At 33.3% G+C, this 21640-nt stretch overlaps 1 protein-coding gene across 1 annotated transcript in view; it reads left to right on the top strand.

The window, feature by feature from the left end:
* Positions 1 to 2543: 2543 nt before the first annotated feature.
* LOC140436480 (rab-like protein 6) overlaps positions 2544 to 21640 on the top strand; it is a 37301-nt gene continuing 18204 nt past the window's right edge. Inside the window, exons 1-5 of the mRNA XM_072525333.1 lie at positions 2544 to 2924; positions 4841 to 5136; positions 15248 to 15420; positions 18934 to 19283; positions 19446 to 19719. Coding sequence (XP_072381434.1) covers positions 2789 to 2924; positions 4841 to 5136; positions 15248 to 15420; positions 18934 to 19283; positions 19446 to 19719 — 1229 coding nt within the window. The 5' untranslated portion in view covers positions 2544 to 2788. The remainder of the gene's footprint in view (positions 2925 to 4840; positions 5137 to 15247; positions 15421 to 18933; positions 19284 to 19445; positions 19720 to 21640) is intronic.

Here is a 21640-nt window from a genome sequence, read left to right as displayed (position 1 = left end):
CAAAAGTTCTTTTAAATACTTTTCCCAGTCTTTCGGCTTTAAGCTCTGTATTACTTCTTTATTCTTTTCTTTTCTCAATTTTTTTATCAGTTTCCAGCTTTCTGTGCTTCGGTTCCTCCTAGATAAGTATTTATTCGATGGCAGTTTCTTTCCCAAGATTCGTTCTTCTCCTTAGAGATTTTCCTTCGTACTTCTGCTTGTTTTTCTTTATATTTTATTTTGTCTTGTAATAAGTTGGAGCTTAAATATTGTTGGTATAGTTGTCTTTTACATTTTATTTCTTCCTCTATTTCATAAGCAGTTTTTTATATGTTCATATAACTGTTCGATATTCTTAGGGGCGGGAATTTGTAGCTTCTCATCCAATCTATTTTTGAATAAGTCTTGGGTACTTTCTTCATCCAGACTTCTGATGTTGTATCTTCGTTCCTGCATCTTTTCTGTCTTGTTTATGTCTATATGTGTTTCTCTCTGTTGTCTTCGGATTGGGAACTGTATTTTTGAACGTAATAAATAGTGATCGCTACCGCATGTTGCGCTTTTCTGAACTCTTACATCTTGTACTCTCAGTCGGGTTTTTTGTTTTGTTACAATATAATCGATTATTGATTTTATGTTTCATGTTTCCTGAATCCATGTATAGCTGTGTATCAGTTTATGTGGAAAGTATCCATTCAAGATTCTGAGTTAATTCTGGTTGCATAAATCTATGAATATTTCGCCATTGTTGTTCGTGGTGTCTTCTCCGTATTTTCCTACTATTTCATCCTCATCTTTTCTTCCTACTCTACTGTTAATATCCCCCATTAATATTATTTCCTGCGATTGACTTATTTTCGATATTTTTTCGTAAAGCTGTTCAAAAAATGCGTCTTTTACGTTGGCTAGTGCGTCGTTATTTACTGTGTCTACACCCATAATTGTTAGCTTCTATCCATGAAGACTACTATTTACTTTAATTAGTCTTTCATTTATTGAAGAATTATATGAAAGAAATTACCTATTGAGCTCTACATTCTTTTGGTACTCCACTATAGAAATGGTCATATTTTCCTAGATTTTCAGAGCCGGTTCCCTTCTTTCTTGTTTCGGTAATGACTGCTGTCTATTTTTAGTTCTATTAATTCATATAAGACTTCATTGAGTTTTTTTGATATACCTTGAACTTTCTATGTAACAAAAAATCGTGACCTTATTCGAAGCTTATGTCGTCTTTGTTGTGCCGTCCTATTCCGAGGCGTGTGATTGGGTTTAAAGTACTGGGGAGTTAGCCCAATGCCTTCTGGAGGACCAGGGGTTTGGGTTCAGAGTCTCCCTCTCCTAGGTGAGATAACACGCTTCCAAATGGACGTGACGTAACAGTTCTTACTGAAACGAAAAAGAAAGGCAGGGGAAGTGAACTGAAAGATGAGTATCTATACAGTTGTGTAAAAAAAAAGATCAGAGAGCAAAGGCGGGCGTTTCTACACTCATTATAGTCCAAGCTGTAGAAACCAAATGAATGATTTGGAGCATTAATTAGTGAATTTTTGAAAGCAACACAGCACTATTAAGAGCAATGTCTGAAGTAACCTCCAAGTCCGTGTAACTCCAAATAATTAATACTCTATATGGGGCACTGTAGCTTAAGTAATTAGTTTTTTAAACAAAAGTCGCCCCTGCTTCAAAGCAATAAATAAGGGATTATCTTTATTTCTACATACAAATATAATTGACCAACAAGAGAATCCGTATAAAGTTAGATCTCTACCTTTTTTAAAAAAAGTTCTGGTAATGTAAAATTTATAAAAATTTAAGAATTTTATAAACAATTAAACGTATCTCGAAAAAAATTGACCGATCGGATCTTAAGAAGTCTCATTCGATTTGTAATTAAAAGAGCTACAATATAATGCTTATATGCTTAAAAAAAAGTTATTAATTTTGCGTAAACTAATAGGTCAAATTTAATGTAGGTAGTACAGCTCATATTAAAGCTTGTTTGATGTACTTTCATTCAATATTCTGCATTATTTATTTATTATATTTTTGTCTGTACGGCTTGGATTAATAATAAAACACTGATATTACCGAGTATTTAATTTCAGACACATCAACACAACATAACATAAAAGTTCACCGAATTGTTTATATAATATATAAAAAACAAAACAAATAGTCACTATATTTTTGAAATAAAAAATGAAGCAGAAAAAACAAAAAGCCGAATATGGGATCCGATTTTTTATATAACCAACCTAATTTTAATACTACCTTTGACCTCTATTGGAGATAGTCTGAACTAGGATTCTTTATTTTACAATTACTGCAGTTTGCTATATTAAATCCTAATAATAAGAAAGAAATTAAAACAAAATATTCATTATTATACCAACAAATATAGACGCTCTATATCCGTTGATCGTATTAGGAGGTTTATTACAATATTAATAAATATTTGGAATCAATAACACAGAATTTTAATATTATAAATTGAATAAGATATAAGTTGAACGCGCCATCTACTATATTTACGAATTGTTAAAGTCACCTGTCAACCTGTCACTAAAAGTCAAAATAGAAAATAGTATAACCTGTTCATTCCTATTATCAGTGATCGTTTTAGAGAATTTTTAACTCAATTTGCTATTTATTATTATTGTTAAATAATGTCTTAAGCTACAGTTGGTTTTGTCTTTTGACAATTAGTAAGATCATCTTGGTCCTGTTGTTAGTAAATCAATAATATAACTGTAAACCATATGGAATGTGTTATAACAGTGAATAATTAACAGTTATTTGAAGAAAAATGTTTTCCGCAATAAAAAGGCTTACTAGTAAGGGTGAAAACTCCGCCAACAATGTGCCAACATCTCGACCCTCCAGCCATCAGGCTATGTCATCATCTTTACAGAAAAAATTTGCAAGAGGTGTACAATACAACAGTAGGTATTTTTGCAGTTAAAGATTTGTTTCAGCCAAAGTTTCGATTGTTTATTTAGTTATGTATTCTAGCTTTCACTTACATAATACCAAAATAATACTAATGAGAACTGCTTCTAGTCACGTAATTCCATATGAACAAATAAGAAAAATAAGTACAAACTTATTCTGGATATTATAGTCAGTTACACAGGGGTTACTTATATTCCTCTAAAAATAGCATATAAATTAATTATCTAGTTTAATTAACAAAAAAATAGATTATATGATAGTTATTATAGATATGCTAACTATCATAGCTTGTTATTATTTTGTTTTGGCCTCATTCCTCAAGTGGAATATTTTAATAGTTGTATTTTTCCATTAAGTAAATATTTTTATTATAGTTGAATACCAGTTTTATCTTCTTTAAGTAAACAATAGTCAGATTCATTGTTTATGCAAGTAGATAAACAAAAAGTTATAATGCTGTTTTGCAACAATACAATTTACAGGTTTTCTGTAGAACTTTTAAAATATTTTTAAAAAACTACTTTAAAAATTATTTATATGGGTCTGAATGAATGAGCACAATAATGTAGGGTCATGCAATAATGTAGTATTTTTATTTTGGATTTATTCAGAGCAGCTATCAACAAACTTATGTGGATCTACTTGATTGTGAATATTTTTGTTTGATTGGCCTTTTATTTCACCCTACTTAATAATGGAGACAGTAATAATACCTTTATTATGCACCAATTTCATATAACCACCAGAAAATTTAACATGTTAATTTCTCCAAAAAAGAGAAAATGCATGGTTAAGCAAATGCATAATGCATAACAGCAAATTTACTAAGATGTAAATTGGAGCTGGAAGGTCAGATAATAGAACAAGTGATGGAGTTTAAATATCTAAGCATCACATTATCTAGCTACGGAAAGCTCGAAACTGAAGTGGAAGATCAAGTAAATAGAGCAAACAAAGCCGCAGGTTGACTGAATGAAACAATAATGAGAAATAAAATATTGGGAAAGACATGAAAAGCAGAATATGCAAAACATCAGACTAATAATGACATATGCAGCAGAAACACAATCTGATATAGAGAGGACGAAAAGGATGTTAGAAACAGTAGAGATGAAAACACTAAGAAAAATTGATGGTAAGACACTATGGGCAGAGCTAGAAGTACAGGTATACTACATAGATGCAAGGTGGAGAACATCAAGAACTGGGTAAGAAATAGAAGAGTAGAATGGAACGATCATATAAGCTGAATGACAAGAAATGCAGTAGTAAAGATTACAAGAGACGGTTCTGCAATAAGAAGATGATCAGTAGGAAGACCACGAAAACAATGGAAGGACAACTTACTGGAGGCACATTGCAAAACAGAAAAATGTCTACATAAAAAGACGAAGAAGAAGGAGAACTTAGTAGGAAATGTATTCGTTTTTAAATCTTAAGTTATAAAAATGATTTGCAGAGGTGCTACAGTTGGTTAACAGATTCCCTATAGATATACAAAACCATTTGTATATCAAGGCTGTCAGAATTTGTGTAAATATGGTTCCCAAACTTAATTTTTGACAAACTCACATAACTACTTTTTGATTTTACAAATGACCAAAAACTAGAAGCTTCAATATAATAGTTTTTTATTATATGTGAAGGATGAACTATTATTTTTATTGCTACTGGTAGCTTTAAGCTGGCCGGTCAAGTTAAGGAAAGGATAATATCACCTTCTTGAACAAAGGAAGTATCACTTTTACAAATACTTAACAGATTCAACTTCAAGCATTTATCACATATGCTTAACATGTAGTAAGCTATAATAAAATCTCAAATAATAAAAACATTGCCATTATGTACAATAATGATTTATTGTGCTATATTTACTTGTATTTACAAATTTGATGGTTATTTTCAGTGAAAATAGTGATAAAAGGTGACAGAAATGTTGGAAAAACCTGTCTATTCCACAGACTTCAAGGGAAAAAGTTTGTTGAAGAGTACATTCCTACAGACGAAATCCAAGTGACTTCTATCCAGTGGAACTACAAAGCTACCGATGATATAGTGAAAGTAGAAGTGTGGGATGTTGTAGATAAAGGAAAAAAGAAGAAACATTTTGAAGGGCTGAAATTGGAAAATACCCAGTTGGAAGTAGAAGAGGAACATGCATTAGATGCAGAGTTTTTAGATGTCTATAAAGGCACTAATGGGGTAAGTGGTTTATTGTAATTTAAATCTGTATTATGTTTTAAATATTGTCAAACTCTAATTAAATAGATGTTATGATTTTTCTGTCAATCTATAAAGTTTCATTTATTTTATTTGTAATTATCTGCATCAACCATGCAATGTTTTTAGGCTCAGTGAGTTGATGTTCTTACCACTACACCACCAAGGTGTAAAGTTTCATTTTATTCATAATAATTTGACAGATAGGGTTAAAGGGTAATTCCACATTAACTATGCAAAGTTGGTCAGCCAACCTCTCTCGATTTGGCTTAAATCTTACAAGCATATACTATACTACAAAATATGATGATTTGCCAAATTTAAACCTTCTGGGTCTAAAATATTCTAGCCATTTAGACTCTAGAATTACCCATATACACCCAAATAGGCCTATATGGGTAATTCAATTTTTTCCAAGAAAAATTTTTTTCCCGTTTTTTATCACTTTTTCTGGCATAGCTATCTGCTCAACAAAATATCCAAAAATGCGTATTCAATGTAAAATTTTCAGCTGAATATGATTCCGGTGTTAAAATTAGCCTATCAAGAAAAATTCGGAATATTTAAAAAAACCTCATTTATCTTTTTTTTTTTTAATTTAGGAAAAGTTGTTTTCAGTATATACTTTATGGTAATAATCACTAATTATTAAGTAATTACGTGAATCTGATAGTTGAGTCTGTTTCATTTGCCAGTATTCTAATGTTAGTTTTCTCGTTCTTCTCTTGGCTTTCTTTATTGCCTCATCCAGTACCACTGAGAACAGCAGTGGGCTCAACACGCATCCCTGTTTGACGCCTTGACTTGTAGTAAATTCTTCGAATTTCTCGTTGTTGTTTCTCACCGTATTTGTATTATTATTGTACATATCCTTTATTACATCAATTGTTATACTCAACTCCCCTTTCATTTAATGTCCTCCATACATCCTTTCTTTGGATTCTGTCAAACGCCTTTTCCAGATCAATAAAGCATATATGTATTTCTCTATTTTTATTGATTACTTTCTCACTTACTTGTCTTATTGTGAATATGTGGTCTTGCGTGCTTCTGTCCTTCCTGAATCCACATTGTGTATCTTCCATAGTTGGTTCTATTTGGGTTTTTATTTTTGTTTCTATTATTCTTGCGAATACCTTCCCAGGAATACTTGATATAGTAATACCTCGGTAATTATTACAGTGTTTCTCTTATCACCCTTTTTGTTTATTGGTAGTATAATGTCTTTCTTCCACTCCTGTGGTATTTCAGCTCTCTTTATGATATCATTCATTAGTTGTTTCATGCTGTCCACCCCCTCTATTCCCATGAATTTTATCATTTCCGGGGTGATATGATATTTGCCTGGTGCTTTGCCTAATTTAACTCTTTCAATTGCCTTTTCTAGTTCCTCTGTTGTTATGGGTTCTACTTTTTGTTTTTCATTTATTTCTTGTATCTCCACTATGTTGTCTACGTCTGTATGAGTTAGCTCTTTGAAATGTTCTCTCCATCTTTTCATTATTTGGTTTTCTTCTGTTATTACCTTTCCATTCTTGTCTTTTATATTCAGCATCATGTGTTCTTTCATTTGTCTGAGCTGTTTTAATGCGGCATAGAAGAGTTTTTGATTTTCTCTATAATTATTTCTCATTTTTAGTCCAAACTTTTCCCATGACCTTTCTTTTTCTGCTTTCACAGCTATTTTAACCTCTTTTCTTTTTTCTTTATATGCCTCATAATCTTCAGGGCGCTTTGTACTTAGATACCTCTTCCATTTTTCTTTTTTATTCTTTACTTTCCTTCGTATTTCGTCCGTCCACCATTCAGTTCTCCTCATGCTATTATTTGCTATTTTTTTTTCTCCAAGGGAGGGATCCTAACTAATTGAACAAAATGAATCAAATGGATGAATGCTTGTTATATCACTATATTAAAAGTTTCTATCTTGAAGAAAAAATGCTTCCGACAGTTTAATAATTATATAAAAAGTTTGTAGAAGAAATGGGTTACACGGGAACCAGAGAAAACAAAAATAATAGACACATCTTAATAGAAAGGCAATATATTTATCGTTAAGACTGGTAATTAAACAGTTTTGCAGGGAAAACCGAGCGATTGTTTTTACATATGAGACATTGGTTGTGTTTACCGAAAGTATAAACTGATTATAGCCGCAAATGTCAAACATGGAACAAAAAATTTTCGGTATAGCAGTGTTGGCATGTTTTTATAATGTAGGTAAAGTAGAACCGATATGAATTGGGAAAGAACAATTTTTGGGGTCCGGGCATATATGTATTTCTCTATTTTTATTGATTACTTTCTCACTTACTTGTCTTATTGTGAATATGTGGTCTTGCGTGCTTCTGTCCTTCCTGAATCCACATTGTGTATCTTCCATAGTTGGTTCTATTTGGGTTTTTATTTTTGTTTCTATTATTCTTGCGAATACCTTCCCAGGAATACTTGATATAGTAATACCTCGGTAATTATTACGGTTTCTCTTATCACCCTTTTTGTTTATTGGTAGTATAATGTCTTTCTTCCACTCCTGTGGTATTTCAGCTCTCTTTATGATATCATTCATTAGTTGTTTCATGCTGTCCACCCCCTCTATTCCCATGAATTTTATCATTTCCGGGGTGATATGATATTTGCCTGGTGCTTTGCCTAATTTAACTCTTTCAATTGCCTTTTCTAGTTCCTCTGTTGTTATGGGTTCTACTTTTTGTTTTTCATTTATTTCTTGTATCTCCACTATGTTGTCTACGTCTGTATGAGTTAGCTCTTTGAAATGTTCTCTCCATCTTTTCATTATTTGGTTTTCTTCTGTTATTACCTTTCCATTCTTGTCTTTTATATTCAGCATCATGTGTTCTTTCATTTGTCTGAGCTGTTTTAATGCGGCATAGAAGAGTTTTTGATTTTCTCTATAATTATTTCTCATTTTTAGTCCAAACTTTTCCCATGACCTTTCTTTTTCTGCTTTCACAGCTATTTTAACCTCTTTTCTTTTTTCTTTATATGCCTCATAATCTTCAGGGCGCTTTGTACTTAGATACCTCTTCCATTTTTCTTTTTTATTCTTTACTTTCCTTCGTATTTCGTCCGTCCACCATTCAGTTCTCCTCATGCTATTATTTGCTATTTTTTTTCTCCAAGGGAAGGTAAATGGTAAGAGAGGACCGGGAAGAAGACACATTTCCTGGCTTCAAAATTTACGAAAGTGGTATAACACGACTACCACTGAACTGTTCCGCGCTGCAATAAACAAAGTAAAGATAGCCGTGATGATCGCCAACATCCGGAACGGATAGGCACTTTAAGAAGAAGTCTTCCCGCAAGTTTCCTCAGCAGCTATGATTAAGTTGGTCTTGAGATTTTCCCACTTTTCTTCTATACTTGCAGTTTTTGCCCTACCTTTAAAAATATTGTCTAATTTTTCTTGGAATATCTTCTTATATCTTTCTTCTTTTAATTTGTAGCTTTTTACTTTTTCATTTATTACCTTTCTCCTCGTTTCTTCCTTTTCTTTGGCTGTTCTCATTCTCATTATTACTAGATGATAATCACTGCCAATCTCTGAGCCTCTTTTCACTTTCGTGTCTTGTACTCTTTTCCCTTTGTTGCTACTTACCAAAAAGTAATCTATGAATGATTTTTCATTTCTGCTTTCTTGTACTCTCGTGTATTTGTGTACTTTTTTATGTTTAAATTTTGTATTTGTTATAACAAGTTTATTCTCCATACATATTTCTATTATTCTTTCACCATTTTTGTTTAGTATCTCTTCTCCTTCTTTTACCATGCATTCCTCAATTCCATTGTTATTATTTCCGACTCTACCGTTTAGATCTCCCATTACAATTATATTTTCTTCCCCATTGTCAATTTGCATTTAAATTTGCAACAAATTAAGTTAAAAATGTTTTGTAAATTTTATAAACACACAAACCCCATACGCCTAATTGCCTTAGGCATTAAATATAATTTAAATCAAAATATACTTTTATCAAAAATGCCTCACATGTTTTACAAATTATCACATTCAATAAAAGTTATGTCATAATGTTTAAGTTATGTTAAAAGGTATTTAGGAGATTATTTATAGATGTTTTTAAATGCATATCTTGTGTATTTGTAAATCGTTAAGAAACAAACTAAATTGTTTAACAAAATATTTTCAGTTTACATGGTTAAACTATTTAAACTATTTAAGTACATTTGAAGCGTGCATTGCCATAACGTAGTAAGTGCCAAATTATAAATTTTTCAGGAGGAGTAAAAAACAGTTTTTTATCGAACATGTTTATTTCTTATAATGTAACATACTGAAAAAGGATTAGTTTAAAGGTATTATATAATACAAACATACCGCAAAAAAACAATAAACAAAGCATACTTAAAAAAAAATTCAAAAATCTGTCTAAGATCAAAACGTTGTAAGTGCCATCAGGTTTGCAAGTCAAAACGTTTTAAATGCCAGATTTTTAACCGTTGTTTGCTACAGTAGAAACTTGCCCTGGTTGACCTAATTTTTCTTTAAAATACTTCTTGGCATCATCGTGAAGATAAGGGAGCATTTTTTCAATATCTGTTCTTTTTTTCTCTGGGATACCTAAGTGAGTTCTAGTTTTTTGAAGGTCTATGATTTTAAAGTCTTCTAATGTAACTCCAGATTTGAGTACATTGGTCTCACTCCATCCAGCGAGCTCACTATGTCCTTTAGCCACCATCACCGTACCAAATTTCTCTCTTGTAAGACGAAGCTGCGTAGCTGTTGAAATTCCTAACTTCTTTGTGTTCAGTTTATCACAGGCAACGGTTTTGAAATCATAAAAGTCCTTAACCACCATGCACGAGAATGGATTTTTCTGGGCCGCACTAGTAATGATGTTAACAACATTCATCAATGTATAAGCCTTACACACTTTTTTACGTTTTTCTATGATTGCGAAATCTCTGTCGCAATTAAGGAAAGTGTGTCCTTTTACAGGAAATTTATGAATAATTTCCTCAAAAACGTTATTTGCTAGTATGGTCAAATACATGGCGATCATGAACTGATTTTTATTTTGACCCCCACAATTATCCGACCACAAAATAAGCTTTTTCTTTCCGTGATTGCCAATTTCCTTAGTAAGGTAAGTATATAAACAGGAGCTAATTTCCAAGGCACCCCTTCCCCCAAAGTCCTCAGTCCATAAACACATGAATCCTTTTCCTGTGATGGAATCGTGAATTCCTAAGTTACACACTGCAAGCTGTTGTGAATAGTACATTTCGGAGTGAGTTAATTGGGGAATGTACATTTGCTGCTGCATATCGAAGGAAAGAACATAGCAATTACTTGTACATGCATTTTTGGTCTCAGTTGACATTGCTTTTGTAGCAGCCTGTGCTCTCCGATGGTGAAGCTCCTGTTCTGTTACAGCAGCTTTATCTCCTGATTTTATTTGAACAGCCAAACTATCACATGTAGAGCATGTATCTACTTTAGGCCTTGCAAAAGATAAGTTACATTTTGATATAAAAATTTCATTATACCATTGTCTAGTCACTGGTGGTTTGTTAGGCGGCTGATAATCCGCACAATATTTCTCTAAAAATGCACGGTACATTCTACTTACGTTTAAATCCGGTGACAAGAAGAGCTTATCAGGGGTTTTCGCCCTTGCGTAGTGGCTCTCAATTTTTGGAAAACTTTCGATATGCTCTATAATCTTGTTAGTCCAGACAGTCTTGAAAATATTTTGTCGAGCCCCTCCTCGTTTTTCTGACATATCCATTTTACCATCAAGAATTTTTTCTTCCAAAAGTTGCACTCTTCTTGGAGTTACGGCAAACGTACTACAAAATCTTTTGAGGCAAACCCTTATTTCAGATCCTCCAGGCAAAAGTAAATGGTAGGTGAAAGAGTGCTTTCTCCTACTTTCACTGGGATGTTCGTACTGACCATGACGTCTCCTTTTGATTAATTGGGGATGAATAAACCTTTGTAGGTAACTTTGCTGCTTACTATAATGAGCCATTTCATAAAAATGATTGTACAACTCAACAAGGTATTCCAGTCTTATGGATCTACATGCTAGTGGACACTTGCATTTTACCTAAAACAATTTTGGATTATTTAGATAGATTTAAACAAAAAAAAATTATTTATGTTTTAACGTCTATTTAGATAGGTATCTCTTTAAACCATACTTACATCAGCTGGTGGCATTTTCTTTGTAACGGTCTTTTTATTGACTAGAGAAACATATTCTTCGCCAGAGTTTCTCATTTTCTTGGTTTTATTTTTTTTCCAACTATCAACAACTCTTCTTTTCTTTTTGGACCGTTTTTCTGTAGTTTCATCCATATTCGTTCCAAATACTTAGGTTTAAACCCAACCCAACACGTCCAAACAAAAATAATTTAGTAACTGATGCGCCACTCTACATATTGGCACTTACAACGTTATGGAAATGCACGCTTCATTTATTATTTTGTCATACACAAAATTTATCACATTTATCATAACTGAATGTTTGATGAACATATTTCAAACCAAATTCTAATAACCTATTTTGTTTTAATAAAAACATTATATTAGAAATTGTAGGCTACATTATACAGGAGGGATCCTAACTAATTGAACAAAATGAATCAAATGGATGAATGCTTGTTATATCACTATATTAAAAGTTTCTATCTTGAAGAAAAAATGCTTCCGACAGTTTAATAATTATATAAAAAGTTTGTAGAAGAAATGGGTTACACGGGAACCAGAGAAAACAAAAATAATAGACACATCTTAATAGAAAGGCAATATATTTATCGTTAAGACTGGTAATTAAACAGTTTTGCAGGGAAAACCGAGCGATTGTTTTTACATATGAGACATTGGTTGTGTTTACCGAAAGTATAAACTGATTATAGCCGCAAATGTCAAACATGGAACAAAAAATTTTCGGTATAGCAGTGTTGGCATGTTTTTATAATGTAGGTAAAGTAGAACCGATATGAATTGGGAAAGAACAATTTTTGGGGTCCGGTCAGTAATTCTACGGCGAACATAGAAATAAAAATAAATCTTTGTAATTCTGTAATTATTGATTAATCCTGGTATTAGTCCACATGGATATTAACCAAATCTGGCTTTGCCGTTATCTGGCAAAAACTGCTTCTCATGTTTCAAAGGCGGCAAGCATATAATAAACACAATAACAGTGTCGTCGTGATAAACTTATAATTATTTTATTTTTATAGTAAAATTTTAGTCTCATTTTTTAGTTCTCAAATTAAAAAGCACATTACATTTCATTTGCATTATGTATGTATATACTTTTAATCATCAATTTTAAATTTCAATAAAAGTTAAGGAATTTTTCGGCTCCAGTCCCGAATAATTCAGAAATATAAACATTATTTGTAACTGATCACTAACGGTATTGTCCACATTGCAGCTGTGGCTTATTACTTTCTACGTATCTTATCGGGCACTACTGAAGTGTAATTAGTCAAATTCTTCGGAAGTTATTACGCTCAAACTTTATCGTTACATGGTCAAAAATGCCTTCTCAGGTTTCTCATACTAAACGATATATTCAGTATCGTCGTGTACGACAGCAAGTTCACTTATATTTTTAATATTTTTGTGCAAACAGTAGTGTTGTGTTTTAGTTAAGTTTGAGTTAAGACAGTAAATACATTAACGGACGATTTAGGTATGTAAATTCTTATTTAAAACAAGTTTAATAATTAGTTGTATAGGGATGCTCGGTCATAATATTCACCCTTAATCTACTTTTTTTAACAATTATAGATCCAACACCAATGAATTGGGAATTTGTAAATAAGGACTTACATATTCAAGCGCAAAGGATTATTCTAAATATATATTCCTGTTTAAGAGGCGAAAATAGTACACTTTCGGAAAATAATATTATGTTAAGGATATGTGAACTTACCAAACTTGCGCGTACGACAGTTTTACGTGTTATTGCAGCTGGGGATGTAAGTGATCATTCTGTTAAACGTCAAAGAGTTGGAGAAAACCTTAAAAAGATTGATAAGGCCACTAAAGACGTTATTTGTCGCTATGTCTACGAATTTTATTAGGACAACAAAGTTCCAACGTTGGAAATGCTTCAGGACAATTTGAAAATATATCCCGATTATGCATATAAATCCCTTGATACATTGAGGCGTGTTATAATAGAATGCGGATTTAGTTATAAAAAATTAGACAAGAGAATGGTAATTATGGAATCTACAAGGATTGTGATACAGAGGCAACATTATTTACGTAAAATAAAGGAATATTGAGATGACAATAGAGACATTGTGTATCTTGATGAAACGTGGTTTGACACCCATGATGTAGTTCAATATGGCTGGATGAATGATAGCAAAAAGTGCTGCTTGAGTACTCCTTGTTCGAGAGGAAAAAGAATTATAATTCTACATGCTGGAACTAAGAGCGGGTTTGTACCTAATGCCTTGTTATTATCGGCCAAAAACATTAAACAGTCATCAGCTGATTATCATGAGGATATGACTTTTCGAAATATGGGCAACGGAACAGCTTTTACCGAATATTAAAACAAATTCCGTGATAGTAATGGACAATGCGTCATACCATTCTAGACTCTACACCAAAATTACAAATACTAGCTCCAAGAAGGGAGATATCATAGAATGTATGGAGAACAAAAGGAATTGTTGCAATTAATTAAGCAACAAAATTTTCAAGAAGAATATGTAATAGAATATGTAACTCTTTAAACGCCACGGGCATACGGTTTTACGGCTCCCTCCATATCATTGTGTTTTCAACCCAATTGAAATGATATGGGCCGATGTAAAAAAGGAATTGCGGAAAATGAATCAATCTCGCCAATTAAGTGACGTTGTTGTCCAAAATATAAGAACAGTGATCGAAGAACTTAACAAAACTGACATTTGGAAAAATTGTGTAGCTCATGTTCAAGTAAAAGAAAAAGAATATCCTACTTTACCACCAATTGAACCGGTAGTTATAAACACAAACGACGACTCAAGTTCTGGACACACGGATAGTGATAGTGTTTAATTGTGTGAATACAATATTACAATATTTTACCGTTAGTGAATGAACTATGTGTATTAACTTTTAATCATCTTTGGTGTCAAGTTCATAAAGAAATGTGAATAATTAACAATATTATTACTGTTTAACAAAATATTAGACCTTAATTTAAAAACAAAAGTTTATTAGTTAATTTCTATTGCGCCGCCTATGTTTTACAGAAGGCGCCGACACTTGAGTGTCGAATTTTGTTTTTATACTTGTCCAACTGACATCGTAGAAACTTAACTAAAAAAAAGATAAAGCTTTAGAAAAGTACATTTTGTTTATATTTTGTTATAAATTCTGCAATTTTTGATTTTTATAAAACAAGAATGAGTAAGTATTTGTTTCTTTGGAGATAAATTGCAGTTAATTATTAGAATTTTTTTTTGGCAATTACCCTTTGATATATTAGGGGATAGATTTGGCAATCATCAAATCAGCAGTTGCCAGATTGCAATAGATTTTTGCAATTAATCTCGAAAGAGACAAATATTTACTCGTTATTGCTTCATATAAATTAAAAATTGCAGAGTTCATAAAATAGTATAATCAAAATGTACTTTTCAAAAGCTTTCTCTCTATATATTTGAAGCATACGACATATGCATTATAAAAACATTCCAACACTGCCAAACCCAAATATTTTTGACATTTGCGGCTATATTCAACTTGTACCTTCGGTAAACTCAACCGAGACATCCTTGCATTCGGATTGCTTAAAAGAATACAATTGAAATGATAATAGTTGTAGTGATCTGAGAAAGCCAGTTTCCAGAGGACAACGGATAATATTATTGTTGTTGCTTAGTTGCTTAAATGTAAGAGATAAAGCACCCTTTCGCTCCATTTAAGAGATAAGGATCAAAGAATCTCTTTAAAAAGGGAAAGAAATGGATAATGTAGGAAAAAACTGTAAAATTATGAAACTGTAAAATTATGAAACTGTAAAATTATGAAACTGTAAAACTTCATTGTTCCTTTTATGTAACTTCATCTTAAATGTTTATTTTTTAGGTGATAATGATGTTAGATTTGACCAAAAATTGGACTTTTGATTATGTCCAAAGAGAGTTGCCAAAAGTTCCAGGCCACATACCAGTGATAATATTATCAAATCATTGTGATATGTCACACCATAGATCAGTTACTGCAGAACATGTAAATTATTATATAGAATCAATTGCTGAGTAAGTATACCTTTTGTTTTTACTGTTTTTAACATCAATGTAATTTTATTCATAAATTTTGAATGCACATATTATGGGAATTGTTCAAATTTCAGTAAAATTTAATCCCGAATTTTGATATATATGTTCTTCATAAATGTAAGCCAATTTGTTCTCATAATGCCACACTTATTCCCTTACTTAACCATAAACACACTCTCCAATGCACAAATTGAATAACTTCATTTATGATATCCATATTCTTCTTGTGAGTATCCAACACTTGGTCATTGCACTGCGAAATAATTTGGTTGATGTTCTTCCAGACCACTTTCGGTAGTTAGCATGCCAGGACATTTTTTTCTCCAGGACCTCTTCTCTCATAAGTCTTTCATTGTATTCATGAAAATAGTAAACATTAGTTGGTTCGTCATAAGGACAATGTATTAATTCTTTGTCTATACCGATATCGTATTTTCTTTCTCTCTTTATAGCGATGATTTTTCAGCGTTCAATAGTCGATAACAAATGTGTTATTGTGTTTAAAGTTCAGACTACCCGAGTCACGAGTGGCAAGGTCATTGTCCAGCGGTTGTTTTGTTTTGCGCTTAAGGAATACGGCCACCCATTCTACTTATTCTTATCAGAGGATTAAGTGACTCGCTTTTATTCTTCGGGCGACGTGCCTAACTGTTATCACACTGATGTTGTCATCATTGACGACTTTTCATTTCCAGTTTGAGTTGTGTCTCAGTGTGTCAACAGTCAACATGTTTTCGAAAAAGCATAAAGTGCTCTCGGTAGAGGAAAAGTTATCGACAACTCGAGCAATAGAGAAAGCTGAAAACCAATCGGATGTAGTTCACCGTACGGGGATGTCTTAGTCAACTGTGGCTACGATATGGAAGGACAGAAAAAAGTGGCTTGAATCAGAGGTGGAGGGCGGTAGCAGAGATGGAAGATTTAGATCGCGCTAAGCTTCAGCGGTTCCAGCAGCAGCGTATGAACCATATTCCACTTTCTGGGCCAGTGGTCAGGACAAAAGCTGAGTTTTTTGCAACTGAGCTTGGAATTGAGAATTTCAAGGCATCTGAGGGTTGGCTGAGCAAGTGGAAGCTGCGGCACAAGATCAACTACGGGCAAATCAGCGGAGACGCTCGCGATGTTAACAAAAACGTAACGAATGATTGGCTAGAAAACGTGTGGCTTGGACTGAAGGCACGATATGCGTCAGACGACATTTTCAATGCTGATAAGACTGGATTGTTTTTTAAAATGACACCAAACAGAACTTTAAAATTTAAATCGGAAAAGTGCGTTGATGGAAAGCTGTCTAAGGAACGCATTACAGTTTTAGTGGCAGCCAGCATGACAGGTTCGGTGAAGCAAAAGTGATAGGGAATTCGAAAAACCGGTGACCTATAAAGCAAACAAGAGTGCGTGGATGACTTCGGAAATTTTTGAAAAAGCGATAAGAAAGTGGGAAATCGAGCTTAAAGGGAAAAAAATTCTGCTTGTAGACAATTGTCCTGCTCATCCTATACTGTGCGACCTTCAAAACATTGAACTTTGTTTTCTGCCAGCAAACACAACGAGTGTCCTTCAGTCCATGGACCAAAGTGTCATCAAGAGTTTGAAAAGCCATTACAGGAGAAGACTTTTGATGGAATTGATTGAGAACAATGGCGATTTTAAACTATACATTCTTGACGCCATCCTAATGATTAGTAAATTCTGAGACGAGGTGACGAGCAACACAATAAAACATTCTTTCAAACACGCAGGATGGCTGGAATATCAAGGATTGACTGATGATGAAGATAACTTGCCATTAGATGTTTGGGTCAGACAGTTTGAACTTACTATCACCTACAGACCGGAAGAGCAAACAGATTTTGAAGAAGTTGATGAATATATAGCTACAACATCTGGACTTTCTGACGAGGACATCATACAAAGAGTTCGTGTAGAAGAAGAAGAAAACAGTGACTCGGAAGTGGAAGCAGAGCCAGAACCAGGTCCGACTCCTCAGCAGGCATTGGATGCGGCAAAAGTACTGCATCGATTCTTCATCCGCCAGGAAGACGATATGAGTGCTGTGGAAGATTCTATTGTGCCTTCAGGACAAGATCAGGTCAGTTCTGTGGAAAGAGAAAAGGAAACAGACCAAGGTGACAGAAATTTTGGTAATATAGGCTAAATATATTTTACAGTAACATGTGGTGTACAATACAGTATAATTCATTTATATTCGTTTTGATAAATTTTTTAAATTAAAATAGGTTATTTAGTATTATTAATATTACAGTACCGAATTTTGTCTCTCTCTGTATAACGATCTCCCCTTATAACGATGAAAATTCCCGGTCTCTTGCATATAAGTTCTTCATCTTAAAGAATGCCAGTTCTGCTTTTTCGACTTATTTTCTGTAGTTAAAAAGTATTTACGTGAGGAACATCTCGGAGAGAAGGTAGGATGGGTCCTTCTGGGGAATTTTGAATCCTAGCCAATGAGAAATCTAATCGAACATTAGACAATGTCTGATTTAGTGTTGAATAGATTAAAAACTCTACATCTGGGAGAAGTCAGAAAGTCAAGATGGGTTGTCATCTGTCTGCCAGTATCAAAGTAACATCAGGAGTTCCTCAAGGAGGCCACACTTCTCCACTTCTTTTTAATATATTCGTTAACGACATCACTTCCTGTTTCCTATACTATATTGTTGCTTAGTTAGAAGTATTGTGGAATACTGTTCAGTATTTTGGTCAGCCTATTTTCAGAACAATATTGATATCATAGAAAGAGTCAAGCATACATTTTTGAGATATTGTGCTTACCATGTAAGGGCAAAAGAAGTGTGGGAAGAAGAAAAATATCGTGGCTTCGTAATCTACGTGAATGGTTCGGGTGTAGTTCGATTGAACTTTTTAGGCGCGCTGCTAACAAAGTCGTAGTGGCCATGATGATTTCCAATCTCCGCTAGGAGTGGCACGAGAAGAAGAAGAAGCTTACCATGTCCACGCCACTATTGAAAATCATGATTATTCCCGTATCGAACAACAATTACCTTTACCCTCACCCAAGAACCGTCGTGATATGTCAGGAGCTATGTTTATATATAAGATCATATGTGTTACCACAAGGTTTTCAATATTCCTTTCCACAGAACAACCTATGGTATTCACAACCCATTGGATAGATACATGGGGCTATTAAATGTTCTCGATTCTGATATTTTCAATATAACTTCTCAGTTAAAAAGATCTTTTGCTTCGTGATATGTATATTGGGATTGTTGAATTTTGTTCTTGTTATATTTTGTTGGTTTTTTTTAGTATGTAAGATTTTTAGTCTAATTTTTTAAACTTTTTAATATTGATTTTATATTATAAGTAATTTCAAGTTTTGAATCCTAACTGTTATATTCTATATTGTAATTTAAACTGTTAATGGGGTTATTCCGTGTATTAAATAAATAAAATAAAAAAAATGTTATTAGAGATATCTTCTAAACTTACCACTTTTTCTTTTAGTACGCGCTCTGCCCAAGTACGCCACTCAGAATCGTCTATGCGTAACGGCTTCGGACTGAAAATCCTCCACAAATTTTTCAACCTACCTTTCCTGCAACTTCAAAGAGAAACCTTACTAAAACAATTGGAAAGAAACGAAATGGAAACGACAGTCACAATTCAAGAATTAGATATGTATTGCAGCTCGGACGAGGCAAATTACGGAAAGTTTTTGGAGAACTTGGTGAAAAAACGAAGGGAAGTTGCTGATTCCAACGCGAATATTCCTCAGCCGCAGGTCAAACCGCCAATTAACGTTGGAGGAACTGACATGAAGAGGTCACAAAGTGCTTCTATAGTTATTGGAGCAGGTAAGATTTTTTAAAGATATACAGCATTCTATGCTAGTTTAACTGATTCGCTGGGTAAAGAGTACAGACTCATATGGGTCCAGCACGCTGCGTAGGACTAATACACTGATGAAAGTACAGAAATTTAAAAAATGGTCTTATAAATTTTTATATCCTTCGTAGGTAAACCAATTCCTTATGGCAATACAGCACTGACAGTTCCAAAACAGCCAACGCCTCAGATATCCAAAAGTTCCAGCATGAGTTCCGGTTTTGTTTCTAAATGGGGACCGGAAAATCGCGTTGTGGACGGCATTCCAGATATAAAAGGCTTAGAAATTAGTCCAATAAAGTCAGTTGAAGAATTCTGTCCGGATAACGGACAACTGGGCGGTTTTCTAGATGATGTGCAGATCAATGCGCAGGTTGAGGCTAAAGAAGAGGGAGACTCAGGAACGTAAGTAACAATTTAGACAACTTAATTACTAATTGTTTTTCTACGCTTTTAAATTAAACTAGATATTTCTGACATAAATTTAGGGAATTAAACAGAGGAAAATATAGTAATGTTCAAGCTAAAATCCGTCCCAAACCCTTCTTTCAATGCGCCATAGTTGATCGAATGCTCTCTAATGCATTAAGCTAGAAGTAACAGAAAAAAACGTGAGTCTGTGATTATTATACAAAGAACTTAGAAAATTATGTATCGTTCACGGGTATTTGCATATTAAAGCGAATTCTACTTACGGATGTATAATTGGTTGGAGTCTAGAATACGCTAAATAGATATCCAATCAATGATGCGCATAAATATAATTTGACGCAGATGGTCTCGATCGTGACAGTACTTTCACAATGCCATCTGATAAAGTGATATCATTCCAGGTTAGTATTTTCAGACATTTTACAGTGAAAATTTAATTTTGTATTTATTGTCATAAAAATATTTTAAATATGCCGAGAAAGAACAAAAACTAATATTAAACTTATTAAATTATTTTCAATTAGAAAAAGAGGCTGTGACAACTTTATTACCAGTTTCTGCCGTTCGTGAAGTAAGTTTTAAATTATTCTAAAAAATATTAATAGTATTTTAAATACTATACATTTTAGCGTGTTGCCGAGGCGTTAGGAGTTTCGTTACCAATAGTAAGGCGATTGGCAAATAAAGGCATTCAAACAGATGACAATTGTACTTCAATTGTATTCTGTGGCAATGAGTACTTCAGTATGTGATAATCTAGGACCTTCATTAACCAATAAATCTCAACATGTTATTAGAACTCGTGTATATTAGAACTATTTAAACTATTTCCACTATTTAATGATAAATCTTCACAAAATTAAACTATTGGCTGCCACAGAAACTTATCGGAATATTACTTATCCGAATATGATTGAATTCAATCGATGCTATTTTATCAGAGGAATGTTTTGCTTTGGTTGGTGCCTTGCAATTGCCAGTAAAATTTTTTGTCTCGCAGTCGACTCTTAAAATATTCTAGGAGAAAGCGTTATTTTAAATAAACAAACATTCCAATTCCATAGTGTTTGTAATAAATAATAATAAATCCATAAATAAATCTTAGCTAATTAAGCACTTTCCTTGGAATGTATTGAATAGGAATTATGACAAACTGCCGTTCCAATATAATGTGCAATAAAAATTTATATACAGGATGGGACCTCTAATATGTATATTAAAAAAACTTTTGAATTGTTAAAGTTTTTATTCCATATTTCAAAAAAAATAACCTTTTCACATTTAGCCGATTACGATCCTGCAACTGTAAGATTTAACTAAAATGTCATGCAATAATTCTCGACATTCTTAAAATCCTATATGACGTCAAAATTAGTGACGCACTGAAAGAAGGGTTTGGGACAGACTGTAACCATTACGGACCCCATTATCACCCCAAGATTGGCCGAAGTCAATATTTATCCCACTACCAAAAAAGCCAAACCCACAACACTGCAATGAGTTCCGTCTGATAAGCCTTATGAGTCATGCAGTAAAAGTCCTACTAAAAATCGTACATAATCGTATCTATAGAAAGTGCGAAACAATCATCGGAGACGATCAGTTTGGATTCAGAGCCGGCATGGGAACGAGAGAAGCCCTGTTCAGTTTACTAGTTCTCGCCCAAAAATGCTACGACCAACAGAAAGATATATTTATATGCTTTATAGACTTCGAAAAAGCATTTGATAGAGTAAGACACGACCTACTATTGGAACGTTTGCAAGAAGTCGGTTTAGATGGAAAAGACATCAAATTCTTAAAAAACTTGTACTGGAACCAAAACGCCAGAGTTAGGATCGAAGGTTCCACATCCGCAGAAGTAGAAATTAGGAGGGGAGTTAGACAAGGATGT

This window comes from Diabrotica undecimpunctata, chromosome 3 (genome assembly GCF_040954645.1).
Source record: "Diabrotica undecimpunctata isolate CICGRU chromosome 3, icDiaUnde3, whole genome shotgun sequence".
NCBI classification, from domain to species: domain Eukaryota; kingdom Metazoa; phylum Arthropoda; class Insecta; order Coleoptera; family Chrysomelidae; genus Diabrotica; species Diabrotica undecimpunctata.
This window is presented reverse-complemented; position numbering and strand designations above follow the sequence as displayed.